The sequence below is a fragment of the Pygocentrus nattereri genome, chromosome 7 (assembly GCF_015220715.1).
Source record: "Pygocentrus nattereri isolate fPygNat1 chromosome 7, fPygNat1.pri, whole genome shotgun sequence".
Taxonomy (NCBI): domain Eukaryota; kingdom Metazoa; phylum Chordata; class Actinopteri; order Characiformes; family Serrasalmidae; genus Pygocentrus; species Pygocentrus nattereri.
In genome coordinates, this window is record NC_051217.1 from 5,189,473 (window position 1) to 5,210,114 (window position 20,642).

A 20,642-nucleotide genomic window follows, 5' to 3' on the forward strand; every position below is an offset into this window, starting at 1 on the left:
ATGGTGACTCAGCGATGATAACAATACTGAAAAAATTACTGGAAGCTGTGCAGTAATATGGTGGTATATTATTCTGCCTCTGATTATATTTTGTTTGTGGTACATCAAAGAAGCAAGAAATAGTCAGTTTTCTTCAAGATGGAATGGAATGTGCTGGAATGGTATGAACATTTATTCTAGGATTTAGAGACTTCATAACAATGATTCAGTGACTTTACCCTCTGTAAAAAAGAAGTACAAGTTCAGTGCTAGAAAGTCTCATGTGTGACTCAAAATCCGACATTGCTTTATACATTTATACAATACATTTCAGATGCAATTTGAAACTTCTATGTTACTGATCTAATGATAGGTTAAGGCTGTGGCACCTTTTGATCTGTCCTTACTGGTCAGTGATTAAGCTTTAAAGAACTACTGGACTGCCCACTGCACTAAATATCAGTTTAACAAGTGTATTGGTAGTGGCCACTAGGCCAAATTAAGAGGCAAGTATTTAGCTTTTGTTGATCTTTTATTTTACAAGCAGATTATTAAAGCTTAAGAGACTTTTTTACCATTTGGTGTTTTAATTCACGGAATCGGAACAAAACACACGTGTCTCATTTCAACATATCTGGCACAGATGGCCACAGTTCTGCTGGCTAATTTATCACTTTAATTCAGAGATATTTCATTTTCACAAGAGATTTTCAAGGAATGCAAAACAACAATTTACAAGATTGAAACGTAGTATAAATAGCAATTTTGTTTGATGTTTTATAGCTTCTTGTTTCTTTTCATTACATTATTAATGCTGTATGACTCATCAAGACTTCAGTTAAGACATTTAAGCTTGTGTATCCTGCTACTTCTCCTGTACTCTTAAAACATGGCAAACCCCACAACAGCAGCACAGCAATTTGCTATGGCTCCAGGCCCCAAACCGCTGCAATGCTGAATCACAGTCACATCACAGCAACAAATGAGAAACTTCGCCATAATTCAACAGCACCAGCACACTAGTTGACCTCGTTTAATTTCCCAAAGGTTCCAAATGGCATTCCCAATACAGACTGACAAACAGTGGTGCCATTCCAATCCATAATTCTTACATATATTTTTAAGCCACTGTGGTTGACTCCTTGATTTGTGTTAAATGTATAAAAAGTTTTTTTCTTACCTGCTTTTTACTCTTCTCTCCTCAAACTACTTCACTCACTTTACAGCACTGTGGAACTTGAGTTTTGGAAGCATCAGTTTTTGGGTAGAGGCATATAAGTGCTTCTGTTAGGAGTCTAGGCAGCACTGTGAGCGGATGGGGTCATGGGGAAAGGGGACAGTGGTTATTAATTAAACTCTTTCTCCATGAAGGCTAATAGTCCTCCCCCTAGACGCTCTCCCAGCGTCTCCCATCAGAACTAAACTTTGGCTGACAGCCGCAGAGATACAGCAGCACCATCACCTCCCTGCTGCAGAGATATCAGCCCAAAAAAGCCTACTCCCAAGTGTATGCTTCAAATATATTTATATATATATATATATATATATATATATATATATATATATATATATATATATATATACAGTAGGCCTTCTATCACTCTGTCACTGTTGTGATATGCTGTCCAAAAGTATCCAGACATCTCTTTTAATCACTTTAAATGGCATAATTGCCATAGACACGCACTGGCAATAGATCCTCAACAGCCACACATATACCTAATATCACCATGTGCAGTGCCAAGTGTCAGCTAGAGGGGTACAAAACCCCCAGCGTTGGACTGTGGAGGAGTGGAGATGTGTTCTCTGGACTGGAGCTCTTTCCAAAACCTTTGGGATGAACTGGAGTTTGTGACCCAGAACTAATCATCCAGCATCAGTACCCAACCTCACTAGTGTTCTTGTGGCTCAATACAGCAAATTAGTCCCCTTCAGAAGAAACATTGGATAAGCAGGTGTCCACAAAATTTTGGATATATAGTGTATCGTTGACAATGAAACCTTATAACAGAAAGATAAACATACTTCACTTTAAAGTACAAAAATGCAATGGCAAGGTATATCCCAAGTATTTTTGGACCAATTCTATTGGTTCATTTGTCATGCAGTATTCACAATGTAAAGGGTAGCTGGCATTTTTAAACTGTTTAGAAAATTAAAAGCCAAAGCAAACTGAGTTGTGAAGATTATATATGACATTAATGATATTGATTAAAGTGTTTTGTTTTAGCATTAATATTAGTCTCTGTATTTGTAGTGTATTGGATCATGTATGTTGTATTTAATTCATGTTTAGCTGCACAGAGTCTGCAGATAGAAATTAGTTAGTAACTAACTTTTATGTCTTTTAAGATGAATGTTGTTTGTCTATGAACATACAATAAAGTTTTCTAGTTGTATTTATATTTTGTGTCTTGATTAACTAACTAATGATTTCAAATTTTGGAGGTGCCAATCCACATATATTATATGAGTCCTATAAGAACAGAGCCAGGCCAGGAAAGATCACACATATACGAAAAATCCAGAAGAAAATAGGAGTCATGAAAGTATACTATACCTTTCTTTCTGGTCTGTCCAATGTTAAAAAAAATCCCAGAGATTTCTCTCAGAAGAGACTTATAGGCTAGGCTGTATGACTTGTGGCTAATCTGCTTTCACTAGATGTAAGTACGTTGTTTTTTCAGCTGATAAAATAGTTGTGAACTGAGCTCTTGCATTAATTGCTTTGAAATAATAGCAAGATCTTGTTATGTCATTAAAAAAACACTTGGTCTGGTCAATTTCGACTTAACTGAGCTTTATCATGCATGCAGAATGTTAGATGGGAAGAAAATCACAGATTTCCAGATTCTTCAACATGACTCTCCCAGAAAAATTCTTCAGCTTTAGAGTTGAGTTCATCATGAGTCACGAGAAAAGATTCATTTAAAGTCACACCTCCTTCATGGAGAGAGATTTTCACGCGAACTATGATGAAGACCAGGGTTGTTATAATTGCAAACCAATCTAAAAACAAACTCTTAATCATTTACTGGCTGTTGCTCCATCCAGAGTGCTTCTTTCTGAGTCAACACAGAGTATTCTGAAATAAACAAAACCTTTGCCATTGGCTGTCTGCTGTTTGTTGGAGCTCAGAGTGGGGGGTAGGGTTTGTGAGTGGCCTTGGGAGAAGGACACATCAAGGGCTCTGCTAAAGGCTACTGTAATGGTGTTGTAATGAATTTCATTCACCGTAATGTAACCCGGTGCCAGCGATGGTCTCCGTCTTTCCCACATGGCACGAACCGGCTGTTATCAGTGGTCTAATGTGGTGCTGATTAATAGAAGCCAAGCCAACCAAACATGTCAAATCACAGGCAGAAGCTATTTCTTGAGCAATTTGTCCTAATTCTGTTAAACATTGACAGGATTTTTGAGGTAACATAAAGGGACACAGCTTAATCTGCCCATAATATCATATTCTGAAGGTCACAGGGTTTGATGTTTGATCAAGCATTAAAAAGATCTTGCAGCATACTGTTTTAGAACCGCACTAACTCGTAAAAGACTGATGGCAAGATAAGACAGTCAAAGAGCTCTCTAAACTGAGAAACGACTTGTCACCATCCCCAAACATGAGTCGTTAAGGACTGTGACAAAAATCTGCTACAGTCAACCATAACAAGGTCCATGACCTTGAACTTTCACAAGGTTTATCTAAAGACAGACCTGTTAACACGCTGTGGTAGATTGTGGTTTACTTGCAGGCCTTTACTGTTTTTTTAATGCAATCCGACATACTCCTGAGGCCCATGATGCTTTGAGTGACATATGGACAGAAATTCTGGCGATGCATGAGGAAACAATATGTTAAATGCTAATGACATCCTAACATATCTATAAAATCTGTCAACAGAAACCTGAACCAGCCTGAGAGAAAAGCTTTAGTCAGAGGATTCTGTTTATAACCTACACAAATTCATTTCATTTCAACTGTTTAATTTTGTTTTATGCTGTCAGGAACAGATATAAAATGGTAAAGTGATGGTGTTTCAAGTGATGTTTAATGAGCACAGATTTCAACAATAGCACCTGGGCTTTTTCCGAGCTTTGATCATGAAGCCACATTCATGTGTCCTTTGAAGCACTGCACTTTATGCTGGTAAAATTCCTGCTCTTGCCATATGTTCACTTTGTCACAGACATTGAATGAGACATAAAACGGTAACTTAACAAGTAAGCACACATTTCTTGACTTATTTAAAACAGTAATGAATGACCCTTCTGCTCCACAACTCCATTATTCAGCTGTAATCACGAAATAAAGCCATTGTATTTCACCACGTCTTTTCAAACTGGCGCTACCACAACATTGTTGGAGGGCTCAACATGCTTGAAGGAGAACTGTAAGGGTCTTTTTACACCTTACATTAACATGCATTTTTGGTGAGCGGATCACGTTCAGATCATCGCATGAAATGCCACCTATAAACAAAGTTTGTCCAGACACAATCCAGATATCAAACACATGTTAATACAATGTGTGAACAGGTTATAACTGCCAATTTTATTACATCAACTAAGAGATGCTCCCATTGGCTGACATTTCTCTGAGTGACAGCATGAATGGAGGACCATACTTCCTACCCAGACAGAGCAAAGGCCGATCATTCTCATGGATGGCTTTGGCATCACTAGGGATCAAACTCCTGTCTCCTTATGATGACGCCAGTGCTTGTGCCATTCAGGAGCCCCTTTTATAGCAAACTTTTAATCTCCAGCACTAAAGAATGGTTAACAATGCAGTTTGCACACTGATTCAGACTAGACTCCTTTCAAGCCTGGAAAAACAAATAAACCGCTTCTTGCTGTGAATGTTCAGTGCCGTTTGAACAGCGATAAAGTGAAGGATGTTTACATCTACAAGACAGAAACCAGCACAGTTCTGTCAGCTCTTAACAATGAGTAAGTGAGCCAATTTAAGCAAGTCTGCATAAACAAACACAGCCATTCTCCACCAGAGCAGCGTGATAACGTGAACAGCTTGTGAGATACTCCAACATCAGTCCTTACACTCAGCTCATTAATAGTGTGAAACTGACTAATAACAAAAGTAGATCTTGTCTGAACATTATCATGTTCAAAGATGGTCACAATGTAATGCTCTAGAATGGGCAATTTCTTCTCGGAAGATTATCCCTGGCATGTGGAATCAAAGTACAGTTTGGCTGAGACACATCAGTTTTGGACTTGAAGTGTTTTTTTTTTTTTTAAAGAAACCTCATTTGAAAACTTTTACTTTATTCTTCTCAAATTAAACTTTAATACACACATTAATAGCTACAGTAACAGAAATAAATACCTTTATATTCATTTCAGCAAAATTACTCTTACAATAAGTTGAAGCTGTGCTTCAAAAAAGAGGCACATTCCTGGCTTTTAACACCAAAACAAGTTTGACAGAATGCGCTGCAGGATCTGATATTTTCAGACTGTATTTTTAATACGTTTCAAAAATAAAACCTGAAAGTCCACCTTTCTTGTGGATGCAGTGTTCCTCGTTCCTCGCCCATCCACTGAAACAAAATTCCAGATCACAACACTAAACCATAGTCCCAGATATGATGGTGGAGGAAATAATGCAGGTGATTTAGTTCCTTCGCTAGATTTGCAGATCAGTTGAGGTTGCCCAACAAATGCAAGCTCACCACAGCCTTTTAAAAATAGTTCTGATCCCTTAACACATTCAATATTTGCCTTTTATTGCATAGCTTACAACAATAGGCATAAAAAGAAAAGTGAAATAAAAAGAAATGATGCATAACCTACTATGTGGACAAATTCCATTCCAAGAAGCTGTTATTAACTATGACTTGTGAAGTTATTTCTGATGCATTTTACTGTTACATTCCCAAGCTTTTTTATTTGCTTTATTTTATTTTTTCCTAGTTTTTTCAGTTTCCTAAAAATTTAAGCCTCCATCATCTCAAATGAAATCCATCACACAGCAACAGACACTGATTTCCTACAAGTAACTTTAACCTTATTAACATGTTTACGCAGTATCAGGGAGAAAGGATGGTAAGTCACGAAGGAGCCAAAATATAGTAATTTGTGAGAAAAACTGTTGATATATTGCAGTCATGTAGGTAATGTCCCATGGATTGATGTTGGAGTGGAGAGCCTATTTCAACAGCTACTGAAATGAACATCTTCACCTCAGAAGCACACCAGTGAGGGGAAGTCCTGGGCTCATAATGAACCCACAAAGTGTCATTGATATTGCTCCTGATAGTCCCCGTTTTCATAAGGGTACGATTCCTTTTCATCGTCCTCCTGCATGGTCACCCCTCTTTTCTTTTTCCAGCCCTTCTTGCGGCCGGCTGAGTTCTCTGTGGTGGTCCCATAGGACTTCTTCTTGCTGGTGGCGAGGGAGCTGTCGCAGCTAGGCTCCGTCTCCTGAGCCAGTTCATCCTCTCCAATGATGCCACACTTCTCATCACTGGTGTTCTCTGGATCCGCCCAGTCCTGCTTCTCACCGGATGCAAAGATGGCGTAAAAGATCACTCCACAGTAATGCACCATAGAGGCAATCACAAAGACATTCTGCCACTCCCGGCGGGTCTGTAATAGATAATAAAATGCATGTCATAATCACAGCAGTTAAAAGTGTACAGATGTTTACTTTGAAAGAATTGCATCACATTAAGAAGACAGCATCATGACCAATTTCTCCTCATAGCTAAAATGTTTCTTTGTATTTTTGACATGAAAAGGTTTGATGTACTATTCAAACAGTGTACTATTCACCTTCCAGTGTGTACTAATAAGCTGTTCAGCTGTCCATTCGCATTGACATGAATTAGAGTGTTGTTAAAGCAGAGAGCTTGTAGCAGATTTACTGGAGTGAGGATGTGGAAAAAATTAATCAACATTTTACAGTTAGTGGCCTTCAGGAAGCAATATCGCTACAGCTTTTCAAAAGAATCAAATAAATAGAGGTTGCTGAAACTTTATTTTCCAACTTCCCTAAGGATTCTAAACTGAACAGTTCTGTACATTTCATTCCAAACTTTTGGAATTCTTTGAATGAAACTCAACACAGGTTAGTCAGAAAGAGCTTTGACATACATTGGGGATCATCTAAAAGCAGCCCATGGGCCAAATCCAGCCAATGAGCAAATTTACTCGAGACCCATTGCCAGAAAAATTTACATGATAGCACTGGTGTTAGAAGGCTACAAAATCAGTAGCACAAATAATTAGCAGCAAAAAAAAAACCATTTGATATACATGTTTTATTCTTCAATTTAATAGCTAAGAGAACATAGCAGTAGTAGTAGTAATAGCAGGTTTGGGGTCAGACTTTCACTCTTTCTGGACCTGACTAACATCAAGTATAGTAGTTAGCCTAGTTAGTGAAAATGATGCACCAGAGCAGACTTCGTTGTCACTGCCATCATATAAACATCTTTTACAACGGGTCTTTGGCAATGCTGTCATGTTAAGGCTGTTGTGTTTTGTATTAGCAAAGTTTTGCTACTCACAGACACAAGAAAAACTGTCACACTTCATAGCCCTGTTAAAACATAAAATCAGTGTTTCACTGAACTGCCTGCCTGTATGTTTTCTATTTTATTATAGAAATATCTGAATAGTGAATTAAGTACGTGTCTACTGGTATCTTCAATCAAATTCTTATTATGTATGCAGAAGGGATATTCTAGCACAAGCTCCATCCTGCAGACTTCAGCACGCTGCCTCATTAAATACAGCTGAATCAGTTCATGATATAATTAACAAGGCCTTCATGAACTGAATTCAGAGCCTTACATTAGGGTAAACACTAATCTCCACAGCACTTTGGCTCTAAAGGTATCCAGTTTGACATGCCTGAACTAGCACTATTGTAGAACAATATGCACAATTAGATAAAACAGCAATTGTGACTGCATATCAGACAGTAAGGCTATCAAAGCACAGGTCTGACCCAAAAAGTATTTGAGTATATGAGAGTTTAGCAATATGTCTTGGTATATGAGGTAAGGTATAGGAACAAAAATTATTTGATTAACTTTGATTTATTCTAAAGGACAATGTTTTTCACACAAAATAGAAAAAGTGGAAAAACGTGAATAGTGGGAAAAAATAAAATGTGAGAAACATGTAGAAAATGGGCCCTTAAGTAAAGTTCAGTTATTCAGCTATTGGGTTCTACTGTCAAGACGTCTATGGCTTAAAACTTATTGCTATAAACATCTGTATGCACATTTCAATGTAAAGGGAAGCACCTACTTTATGTTTAGTCAGCGCTCCCACAATGAGAGGACACACCATACCCGACAGTGTACCAACTCCATTGGAGATGCCCATCAGGATGCTGGCATAACGGGGAGCAATGTCCAGATGATTCACATTGAAACCTAAGATTGTATAATCAAGCATTAGGAAGAGCACGAATGAACTGAGAGGCTTAGATACGCTAAGTATCTTCTGACAATTCACAGTGGTCAAAAGTTACTCTAACCTGATATGGCAAAGCCACTAAAGCCCACTGCCAGAACAAGAAATGAGATGGCTACTCCACGTGTATGTGAGAATCCCACCACCAGCAGCAAAGTGGCCTCCATCCCAAAACCTGAGAACCACATAAACAGCAAAATTATCTGGTATTTTTTGTGACACATTTCATTCACACTAATTCACTTATTAGCGAACAGAACAAACCTCCACAGTTCATGATCTTGCGCACGGTTGTGGTTGAGAGGATTTTACGGCTCCTCAAAAAGTCAGCCAGCTGGCCCCCAATAGGCACAATAATGGTCATCACCATGTGGGGCACAGCTGATAGGATACCCACCTAAGAGACACATATTAAACAGTTATATATATTTCATTCATTATGTGAAGAACCCGTCAGCAACTATTCATGAAGTTGTCTGTGTACACAGCACAATGGTGGATGATTGGCGTTCTATGGCCAAAAATAAAAAAAAGCTCACTTTGCTCATGGGAAAGCCAAAGACCTCTTCAAAGTAGGCAGGCTGGCTGATGAGCAGAAGGTAGAAGGTCCAGCTGCGGCAAAAGTTGGCCACAATGATGGCATAGACTGGCATGGAGGTGAAGAACTGTCGCCATGGAGTCTTGAATTTCTGTTAGAAAGTGGTAGAATTAACCTCTTGAGCACAGCGTCCATCTTCTCAAAACATCAGAAATTAGTTTCAGTGCAAGAAGTGTCAGTTTCAGTGTCAGAAGATATTAAACATTATACAGTATATTCAACTCAACAGGTACTGTCACAGAGCAGCTCTTCAGAAAACCAGGCCCAGGTGCCTAATGAATGAGCCAAGGCTGAAAGTAGCAATGAAAAATATGCTGAAGGCATGAAGAACCTTGCAAGGAATCAACTGTCAAAAGGCAGCCTACCATCCTCTTTTCAACATATGATAGTCAAATTAAAATATAAACGTATGCTATATTAGAATTGGTGATGTGAAGCAGGAAATCCCAGTACTGTACCTCAGTAGCACTCATTAAGCTGGCCCCTTCTCCAATTGTGGTCTCAATGTATGTTTTCTCCTCCTCACTGATAGTAGGGTGCACAGCTGGGCTTTCATAGGCAAGCAGGAGCCAGAAAATATACCACAGGATTCCAAAAACTCCTAAGCAAACATAAACATGCCAAAAATCAGACCAGATCCTTGTTTTTAGTCAGATTACAGCATAGCTAAGTTTCAGGTTGGTATCTGTTATTTATTCATCAATATAAATATCTGTTATTTGTTTGTCTTTAAATACACTATTATGAGTGGATGATATAGCAAAAATATAATATCACAATACTTAACAAATTTTCATGATACACAATGTAACAATAATTTTTTTTTCTGACAACTGTTACGTTAAAATAGACAAAATAGAACCAGAGGTGCTGCATTTAGGTTTTACAAACTTCACTGAACTAAATGAAATTAGCCAGGACTGATTAGGGTATCTTCTTAATGAAACATGCAATTGGCCAGTGTTCTTTAAATACGGATGATATCCACGATATACTCAGAACAGCATACTGTAACATATTGCGGAGTAATTTATCACAATAACAATAATTATTGTCATATTGCCCATCCCATCCCTAACACTATTTGGCCAAAAGTATGTGGACACCTGACCATCACACACAACAATGGGCATTAATATGGAACTGATATACCCCCCCCATCCCCCTTTAGTTATATCAGCCACTATTCTTTATTTGTGGAGGCTTTCCACAAGATTTTGGAGTGTGTCTGTGGGAATTTGTGGGATCAGACACAGACCGAGCAGGCCTTGCTTACAATTGCCATGCTAAAGGTGTTCAGTGGGGTTGAGGTCAGGGCTCTTTGCAGACCACCAGAGTTCCTCTACACCAAACTAATTAAACAATGTCTTTATGGAGCTTGCTTTCTTGTTGTAGATGTTTTCCTGCCAGCTGCCAAAACCCAAATTCACCCATCAGACTCCCAGATAGTGAAATATGATTCATCACTCTGGAGGACACATTTACACTGCTCCAGAGTCCTCTGGCAGCTTCACAATAATAGCTTTTACAGTTGACTGGGGCAGATCTGGCAGGGGAGAAATTTTACAAACTGACCTGTGGCAAAGATGCCATCCTATGACAGTGGCATGTTTAAAATCACTGAGCTCTTTAGTATGACCCATTCTACTGCCAGTGTTTGTCTATAGAGATTGCATGACTATGTGCTTGATTTTATCCACCTGTTAGCAGTGGGTGTGGCTGAAACACCCAAACGCAATCATTAGGAGAATTATCTACATACTTTTGGTCATATAGTGAATATTAAATTCACATTTACAATGACTTTTTTATGTATGAACGGTGGTTCAGAATGTAAGTCAGGCCATTATTACTTTGTATAACCTCTAAAAGCCATAATATCTGAGAAAGCATATTCTGAGTGTAGATATGACTTTTAGATATGACTCAGTGTAATGCTGATGTGGGCTTTGGAGATGTAATCTCACCATAAATGTAAAAGACGGAGGGCCAGCCCACATACTGCACCAACACTCCTGCCAGAGGCATGGCAATCACTGCACCTGCATAGGACCCTGTCAAGCAGAACACATGTGGGAGTAGTTTGGGTTAGTATATTACAGAGAGGGAAAACAGAGATTAATTAATCTGAACTGCAATTACAGCATGTCTCCCACACAACCTCCAGTGGTTACAGCGATTGCTAAAAAAATTGCCAGTGGTCCACTATTTCAGTTCAGTCATTTTTCATTTTCATATGATGTGACAAAGCCCACTATTTCATCCTGAAGCTGTAGAAAAAAAGCTGTTACATGAATGTTTCAGTCTCAAGCTAAACTCAATCTGCAGCACATGTAGCATACAGTCAATGACCATCGCCAGTAATTTCCCTGTACTTAGAAAAGAAGAGTATCCAAAGTAACCAAAACACTCTTCTAAGAGAAGACAATGGGCAGATGCTTGAAGTTCAGGTCAAAGTTATTGTCCAGGGTAAACAAATGGAATATTACAGAGTTTAGGTAGAAAGATGCCTGAGTTTTCCTTTAAAGGAAAAACAGAGTTACATTTGTTCAAATTAATGGTGATTAAAACCAGATGTGTATTTTTTTTTTTAGTTTAATGGCTTTAAATGCTCCCTCATAGATAGTCATTACATGAAATTGCCATTAACACGCTGCTTGATGCCTAAGAAATTGTTTTACAAGAACTGAAATATGACTTGGTAGATATGGCCTAAAACATATATTTTTTAACATTAATATTCACATTAAAAACAATAATATTCATATCAATAATTTTGCTAAATATCTCAAAGAACCTCTTTTTTAGATTTACTATTATTTTACCATCATCAATATTACATATAAAAACTCAGAAAACACATAGAAGTTCACTGGTGGTTTTGGATAGTAAAGGAAATGGCTATATTTGCATTGCAGACATTGTTTTCCCAGGTTCCTATTATAAACCAGCCTAAAGAAATCAGTCAGTAAGTTTCCCTACAATGTAACAATGCACAAACGCACAATGCATTTCACATCAAATCCACTCTGAATGAATCCGTTTACACCTTAATGATTGAATTATCTAAAAATTTGGAAAAACAGGTGAAATTCGTCTTTCAAATCTATCATCAAAAGTTGCCCATAAAATGATCAAACACGGAAAAACAGAACCCATTTTTCCAAACATCAATAATTCATTTAATTGTTTAGTATTCGGTCTGCCTCTTGCTCAGTTATAGGTAATGTGATTTTAATGAAAAGGCGTTTTCATATATTTTTCATTACTGGATGCGCTCATAAACACTTCAGTTTGGAGTGGGAGGGTATCTGCCGGAGTGCTTTTGGGCAGAGCAGAGTGAGCTTCTTCATTTGTATCAATGGGGAGAAAGAGAGCTCCTTCACATGCAGAAGGTGAAGCTGCATGCACACCATCTCCATTCAGAGGCAACGTCAAGAGAGGTTTGAAGAACGGGTTGTCATGGTACCATTTTATTGAGAAAGATGGCTATTTTTATTGCATGTGTGTATGGGGGGTAAGGTGTAATGAGTAGACAGACATCTGCACAACAAAACATCCTTTCCTAAGCACTCAACTGCCATCAGCACAGGACTGTGTCTGTGGACTGTTTAATAGCTATCTGAAAAGATCAGTCAGCATGTTAGCCATTAGCTTCAGTTTTGATGCAGTAGCACTAAAACACTTCTAAAATACTGCATCTTTTCACAGTTTGAATATGTTGAGGGGATATAGTGCCATCAGTAAGATAATGGCACGCATGACGAGCTTGTATCTCAAATCTTGATCAGCTAATTAGCCTACATGTTTGGACTCGATGTAAATCATTTTCTCATAGGTACACTCACCACAGAAAGAGGTGGTGGCCAGTCGGCTTCTTTCCAGCGGAGGAGCCCATTTGCTCCACATTCCGTGGCAGGCTGGATATGTGACGCCCTGATACACACACATACATCCATACATACACACATTTGACAAAATTTCTAGGTTACTGCTCTACAGGTTACAGTCAAAATGTGTCATTAAATAGGCCTCTTTATCTGTGTTCCTAGCTGTTAATCCATTGGTGGGCCTTCACCTTAAATAAGTACATTCAAGTTTATGCTTTAAGTTTTATAAACCCAAACTATCATATTCTATTACTCAGGACTGAAGAAAAGATTTTCTTTGCCTGAGCATATTGGGACCTGAACCAGATGATCAGAGGCTGTAGAGAAAGGATGGTGAACTCTGGTTCCGGGAGGCTGGATTAATGCATAGTTTGACAATTTGGTGCTCAAACACAACTGACTTGACTTTTTTACCCAACTTTGTTTTGGCCAATTTTTGTCTGTTGGTGAGGCTGAGGGCTGACATATGTTTTCATGCATTCAAACTGCTGCTAACACAACGCCGCTGCACAGCTCAAATGTATTTAGATGCTAAGTGCTAATTCTCCCATGTCAGCTAACAGATGTGTGTGTTGGTTAGCATCATACTGGGTGATGGGGGAGGCAGAAGCCCATCCTCCCCTCTCAGAAAGAGTGAGACCAGTTAACCTCTAGGTTAGGAATGGCTGTGGCATTGTTGGGAATCACAGTCTCCAGACAATAGCATAACACTTAAATGGCTACCCTAATTAGGGAGCCCATGCTGGGGAGCTACCAAACTACTGGAGCTCAATTTCCAGCCCAGACAAGTACTCCATGCTCCAATTTCTTACTTTTATTATTATTAGAAAAAATATTAGATGATTGGTTTCTCTGGATAAGAGCATCTGCCAAATGCCATAAATGTAAATGTAGTATGTGTGATAGAGCAGGGAAATCTCAAAGCTGTGCAACCCTTGCCACAGAAGAACAAAACATTGCGGACCAACCAAAGGACTGTGCTGAGACCCTCAACACTCAATATGACAGAGGAAAAAAAAAGATGAAAAGTAATTTTGAGATTAGGGTTACAGAAATCATGAGATGTCCCTTTCACTGACCTCCACCAGCCCTTGCAGTATTCGCACAAACATGACACAGCCATAGTGGACCCTCGCAGCTGACGGGATGAACATGTTCAACACCGACGTCAAGAAAATTGCCGCCCCAAACACCCTGAGGGAAAGAAGCAGCTTTTATAGATTTTACAACCCATTTTCTATTGTTTCGTATTAGACAGTTCTTTGAAAGACTGAAATGTTCATTTATAAGCATACAATATCACAATATCTCTGTTCTTTGTCTTAGACACTGCAGTTGTTTAGCCCTACAAGACTCTCTTATGGTGAAATAGTGACACCTACAGTTCAGCACTGACTTCGTATGTAGATGGGAATGAATAAGCCAAAGGCTGTTTCATTGTGTCAGATAACAAGCAGCAATGAAGTCTATATGCACAGAATCCTGAGATTTACGACAGTAAATAATTTAGCACAAAGGTTTTAACGTGTTAATGGATGGTCTGGTACAGAGAAAAAGAATGGCCTGCTTCATGTAGTGAAGCTACAAAGCCATGAGTCCCACAGTAGGGAGCCATTTTGGATTCATTCACTTGCGCTTTATCACCCTTTACTTCATCCCTCCATTCTTTTTTTCTTTCCAAAACAGTGTGTAAGTGACACTTGTAATATTCCAGAGGCTGCTGTTTCAGGGAGAGATCTGCGACAGGATCTTTCATTATTAACTCTGTCAGCCTCATGTCCTCTTTTCCTGTGAGGCTTTTATTACAGGAGCTGCTATCGCACCTCTCATCAACACACCGCACTTCTTTAACCCTTACAGCCCTGACTAAGGAGCTCCACTCATCCACCCAACAAACCCCAGACAGAAGTTATTACATTCTTGTAATAACTAAATAATCCTAACTAGTTCTTTTTTGGGGTAGCTTTACTTATTTTCCTTTCTGTCAGTGAGGACAATGTGAAGCTTAGGTTTAACAGCTAGGCTGTCTCTGTCTGTCCTAAGGTGTCCAGAGGTCTGTTGGCTTACCTGTTAGCTGCTAGCTTGTTGGAAATGAAGCCTCCGGGAATTTGAGTGACAATGTAACCCCAGAAAAAGGAGCCATGTATTAAGCCGACTGTCTCAGGATCCCAGTTAAACTGAGCAGGCTGGAGGTTCAGACACAGCAATAGAGAACATGTCTTAGACGTGGGGATGAAGTTCATATCATAATTTACTGAAGAGAGAAAAAGAATGGAAGCTCATTCTCACCAAGTAGAGGAGAAAAATATATTTTTCTTCAACCTTTTAGTACCTTGAAATAACATATCACAGAAAGATTACTAAATTGTTAATTAATTACTAAATAATGACAGTCATTGTGAGGGAAAGTGATTATTTTTACATAGTCGTTATTCTAAAATAATAAACAATTACTTTGAGATAATATCTTATTTCACAGAACTGAAAGGTTCAAGAAAATAAGTTATAATTTTGATATAATGTGCAATTATTTTGAGATACTATGTCAAATCTCTGACATACTGCTGCCAAGAAAAGAGGAAAACAAACAAGCAAACAAACAAATCTTTTCTAATTGGCAGGAATGGTCTTCCATAGGAGAGAAAATCCGACAGAAATGTTTTACTGGAATTCCCTCACTGAAAATAAACAGTGGAAAAAACATAGTTCATTCCTTTTAAATATTGCATGTCAAATAGTGTAAAAGATTCTGTAAAGAATTCATCCATGAAAATCCACGTTTTTCAAATCTTATATAGAGTCTCAAAATGATTAAGAAGCCAAGTAATACCAGTACACAGCAGCACTAATCAAAGTTGGTTTTTTTGTTGTTTTTATTTAATTTATTTATCTTTTGTTTTACTATCATTTTTACAGTTTACTAACATTTTATGGTATGTTGTAATGTATAGTACTGCAATATGTTTAAAGAGATATAGAGAATGTGTGAGAGAGAGAGAGAGAGAGAGAGAGAGAGAGAGAGAGATTCATTCATACTTCCCCTCCCCTTGCTCAGACTACAGGAAATTACAGGAAATTGCAGCAGCTAACTACATGGAAAGTCACTGATGAGATTTTATGCTAAAACCCAGATTATCTTTGGTTTGATCACCTCAGCTGAACTGGTTAACTACTGTGCCCTCCTCATGGCGCAACAACAATACAAATTCTAAAGTATTTTCACAGTAACACAGTCACATCAGAAATACACCTTCCCTTCATGCTTTTTTGATCACCTGCATGACAGCAGTCCCATTGATGTACACCGTGTTGTTGTTGACCATTTCTACGATGGCCACACCCAGGTTGCAGCGGATGCCAAACGAGATGCAGAAGCCCAGGCCGCTGAGAATAGCAATGATGTAACGCTTGGGCAGGCCAAAGCAGCCACAGTCCAGTAAGGGTGGGCTGCGTTGGGGGGCTACCACTGGCCTGCCATCTTCCGTTAGCTCTATCTGATCCTCCTCATCCACGTTTGTGCCATCAATCTTCCTGCGGAGAGGTGGAGGGAGGGGGGGCACACTTTAGGGCAATGGTCATCATCCCTCTTCCTGGAGATATACCTTCCTGAAGGTTTCCCTTTCAACCCACATCTAACAGCTAAAGATGCTGAGACAATCATCTACTGGACTAGGCATGGTGGATTAGGCCCAGTTCTAAACTCTGCAGGGCAGCAGAACTCCAAGAGCAGGGTTGGTGACCACTAATGTAAGACATAAGGGCTCGCCGATACCGGTCGATGTTCAACACATGATTTGCTCATGATTCAGCAAGTTAATGCCTTATTAAAATCCACTCCTTTCTTTAGATCAAACTCTGAGGTGCTCTTTGTTTACTAACTGACCAAAGTTTGTTGGAGCAAAGGTTACTGCTCGAGAAAAAATTCTCATTTCGTCTCACTAGTCCTGCACTCAGAACTGCTGCTCTGCTTTAGTATACAGATCCACTTTTCAATGTGCTCTGTGCTTTCCAACAGGCATATCCTCACTGCAATCAGAGAGGGCAGCAAAAGGTGGCTCCAGAAAGGTCATGGAGTGGAGCGTTTGTAACTCACTCCCTCCTCCCTTTTGCCCACACGCACACCTGCTCCATTACAGAACCTCCATCTCTCCTCTCATCCTCCACCTAATGGCAATGACTTTCATCTTGTCTGCTCTCAAACACACACCTGAGTTCCTGTGTCTCCCATAATGGAGAGAATTCTCAGAGAGTTGAATAAAACAGTAGGAATGCTGCATAAAGACGTTTCTTTTTATGACGCCCCAAAGCTCTCAGTCTTCATCTCACTAATGTTTGTGAACAAGATGAACTTGCAGCTTTCAACTTATTGCAAACAGTGAAAGACTGGATGCTTTCTCAAGGGCTCCTCTTGTGTGATGCTCTAGATCATTCACAAAAGACACATACACTAAGATAAACAGAAAGTTGAAGGCTGGGTTTTTTTCATCATTCTCCAGTATTACTTTTTTATTCAGCAAGAACAGAAATGGTTAGATTAATATTGCATCAGTTTTTGGTGAGATTCTCCAGCAGTCTGCTGCAAATCTATTCTAGCTGCCTTTGAAATGGACTGTTCCTCAGTGCTGCTCTGACATACAAAGAGAAAAAGGCCTTTTGAGAGACCTGGCTAACAGTGCCATGTTCATTAATGAAGATGGTGCTTGCAGGTTTCAAAGACAAAAGCCAACATGACTCTCCTCAAACCCATTATGAGGCCACAGTTGAAGAGACACTTTTATCCCAGTTCCTTGAGCAGATATTGAAACATTCTCCTTTGCAATGGACAAAGACGGCCTAAAACTAAACGAGTGTATAAAGTATGCATTGCAAATTTCCTTCAGTACATGATTAAACAGAAATGTTCACAAGATATTACAGTTAACTGTCAAGTTACAGTTCTGTACAATCTATACATCATATTTATGGCAAATTAAACACCCTCCTTAAGTCAGTACTCGCCATTTTACAAACATAATCATAATTGTGAAAATACAACAGCACTATATGAACTAAACATGGGGTCCCCAAGTGAAATATTTAACTATATTTATTATCCACCACAATAACAGATTCACAAAATCTCACTGCACCTGAACCCCGCATGTTGCAATATCACCCAGGCACAGGAAATTATTCACTTTATCTCGTTTATCAAGTTGTCATATTTTTGACAGTGATCTTGCATTTATATGGGGTTTTCAGATTTGTTATACTCTTGTGAATATGTATCAGATATGAAATATGTGTTAATATCTGAAAATACTACTCTCTGATTACAGTTTAGAAAATATAGTGCAAAATGTAAAATACACTGCAACATGCCTTGGTAATCACCTTATGAATGAATTAAATAACAAGTGCTGAACACAGAGACACTCAAACACTCAGCACTGCCTGATCTGCAGACAAAAGCCCTACTCACCAGCCTTAACTAGTCAAAACCCCTGCAGCCTCAGTCAAAAACCTGACTGAACAGCTTTAATCAATAAAAACAGCTCCAGCCAGTAAACCCCCCTACAGAACAGCATAGTTAAATTTGACCTCTTTTGAAAAAAATAGGTTAGACCTGGATGTATTCAATGCTGGTCTGAACTGATTTAATCTGGTTTTGTGCTGATCTCGGGCTGGATTAGTTGGTTACCTGTCATGGTTTTACTGGTTGACCAGCGTACCAGCATCCATAACACAACATCTCTATTGCACAAAAACCTTGCATTATAGTTTTTGTTGTTTTTTTCACACAATTTGAGATAATCTTGTTATATCAAGTTACACTACATTGAAAGTTGAAAATTAACTATACATTGAAAAAAACTGAACAGCTTTAGCTAGTCAACCACAATATTGAACAGCTTGTATTAGTCTAAACCCCAATTGAGCAGCTTCTGCCCATCAATAACTCTACTGAACACCTGCAACTAGTCAACCACCCTGCTGAACAGCTTTAGCTAGTCAACCACCTTGCAGAACAGCTTTAGCTAGTCAACCACCCTACTGAACAGCTTTAGCTAGTCAACCACCCTGCTGAACAGCTTTAGCCAGTCAACCACCTTATTGAACAGCTTTAGCTAGTCAACCACCCTGCACAACAGCTTTAGCTAGTCAACCACCTTATTGAACAGTTTTAGCTAGTCAACCACCCTGCACAACAGCTTTAGCTAGTCAACCACCTTATTGAACAGATTTAGCTAGTCAAACACCCTGCACAACAGCTTTAGCTAGTCAACCACCCTACCTAACAGCTTTAACTAGTCAACCACCCTATTGAACAGCTTTAGCTAGTCAAACACCCTGCACAACAGCTTTAACTAGTCAACCACCCTACTGAACAGCTTTAGCTAGTCAACCACAATATTGAACAGCTTTAACTAGTCAACCACCCTACTGAACAGCTTTAACTAGTCAACCACCCTACTGAACAGCTTTAACTAGTCAACCATCCTACTGAACAGCTTTAGCTAGTCAACCACCCTATTGAACAGCTTTAGCTAGTCAACCACCCCATTGAACAGCTTTAACTAGTCAACCACAATATTGAACTGCTTTAACTAATCAATCACCCTACTGAACAGCTTTAGCTAGTCAACCACAATATTGAACAGCTTGTATTAGTCTAAACCCCAATTGAGCAGCTTCTGCCCATCAATAACTCTACTGAACACCTGCAACTAGTCGATAACCCCTTCAACAGCTTTAGCTAGTCAAAACCCATACTGAACAGCTTCTGCCTGTCAACAACCCTACCAAACAATTTCAGCTAGTAAAAATCTCTAATCAACAGCTTCACATATTCAAAATCCCCAATGAACAGCTTTAGCTAGTCAATAACCCTACTAAACAACTTCAGCCTGTTGACAACCCTACTGAACAGCTTTACCTTCCCAAAACCATCACTAAACAGCTTCTGCACATCAACAACCTTACTGAACAGCTTCTGCTCATCAATGCTGCCGAACAACTTCAGCAAGTCATCAACCTTGAATAGCTTCAGCTAGTCAAAACTCAATGGATCAGCTTTGGCTGGTGAACAACAATATTAAACATACTAAACATCTTTAGCTAATCAAAAAAAAATACTTATCAGCTTTAGGTAGTCAAAACCTTTATTGATAGCCTTAGCTTCTAAAAACCTGACTGAGCAGCTTCAGACCATGAAAAACCTTACCAGCTTCAGCTAGTAAAAAAAAAAACAGTGAACAGCATCAGCTAGTAAAAAATCTTACAACAGCTGGCCAAAAACACTATTGAAAAGCTTCGGTTAGTCTTGTTTTGAGAACAGGGTCTACCCTCAAGCGGTTTACACACTTACTTCTGCAGGTTCCCCAGAGAGTCACCCACTGTGTTCTTCACCTCCTCCTTCCCTGGCTTCAGCACCTTCTCCTTCAGCCCTGCAAGTCCTCCAAACGGCATCTCTCTCCCTCCCTCTGGTTGCTCTTCTACAGACCTGGCTCTTGCCTTGCCGAACAGGTAGGATGTCCACTAGGCATTGATGCTCATCCTCCTCCTGGCTGGGCTGTTGTGGGCTGACTGAGGTGTGTTGAAGGGGGAGGTGGGATGCTGAGAGAGGGGAGAGGAGGGACTTGCTAGAGGCACTGGAGATGGGGACGTAATGGGGTGTCCGTCTATTCTCCTTCGCTTGGCATGGGCATAAAGAAACACGTCCAAAAGGTCCTGATTTGGCAGCAAAAGGA

At 39.3% G+C, this 20,642-nt stretch overlaps 2 protein-coding genes across 3 annotated transcripts in view; both read right to left on the reverse strand.

Annotated features, from left to right (window-relative positions):
• The window catches only part of nr1h4 (nuclear receptor subfamily 1, group H, member 4), a 29,374-nt gene extending 26,458 nt beyond the window's left edge, over nt 1-2,916 (reverse strand). The window contains exon 1 of one of the 2 annotated variants that reach the window (XM_017690433.2): nt 2,540-2,916. The gene's annotated coding sequence lies outside the window, so the exon portion shown is untranslated. Of the gene's footprint in view, nt 1-1,159; nt 1,329-2,539 lie in introns of those variants that run through there. The other variant, XM_017690422.2, reaches the window with a different exon arrangement.
• A 2,473-nt stretch (nt 2,917-5,389) lies between these two features.
• On the reverse strand, nt 5,390-20,467 carry slc17a8 (solute carrier family 17 member 8). The gene is made up of 12 exons (XM_017694895.2): nt 20,261-20,467; nt 16,188-16,443; nt 14,980-15,098; nt 13,992-14,106; nt 12,871-12,958; nt 10,990-11,076; nt 9,481-9,623; nt 8,964-9,113; nt 8,689-8,821; nt 8,489-8,599; nt 8,257-8,384; nt 5,390-6,585 (listed from the first exon to the last, which is right to left on the reverse strand). The coding sequence occupies exons 1-12, from the start codon at nt 20,359-20,361 to the stop codon at nt 6,235-6,237; spliced, it is 1,782 nt and encodes a 593-aa protein (XP_017550384.1). The 5' UTR covers nt 20,362-20,467; the 3' UTR covers nt 5,390-6,234.
• Nucleotides 20,468-20,642: the final 175 nt, after the last annotated feature.

Excerpts from the sequence above, each read along its gene's own strand:
- slc17a8 (XM_017694895.2), bottom strand. The coding sequence starts at position 20,361 with ATGCCGTTTGGAGGACTTGCAGGGCTGAAGGAGAAGGTGCTGAAGCCA. Across the intron at positions 16,444-20,260 it reads TCTCTGGGGAACCTGCAGAA|GAAGATTGATGGCACAAACG; the intron begins GTAAGTGTGTAA and ends ACCTCTCCGCAG. Across the intron at positions 11,077-12,870 it reads GGCCACCACCTCTTTCTGTG|GGTCCTATGCAGGTGCAGTG; the intron begins GTGAGTGTACCT and ends TCTGCTTGACAG.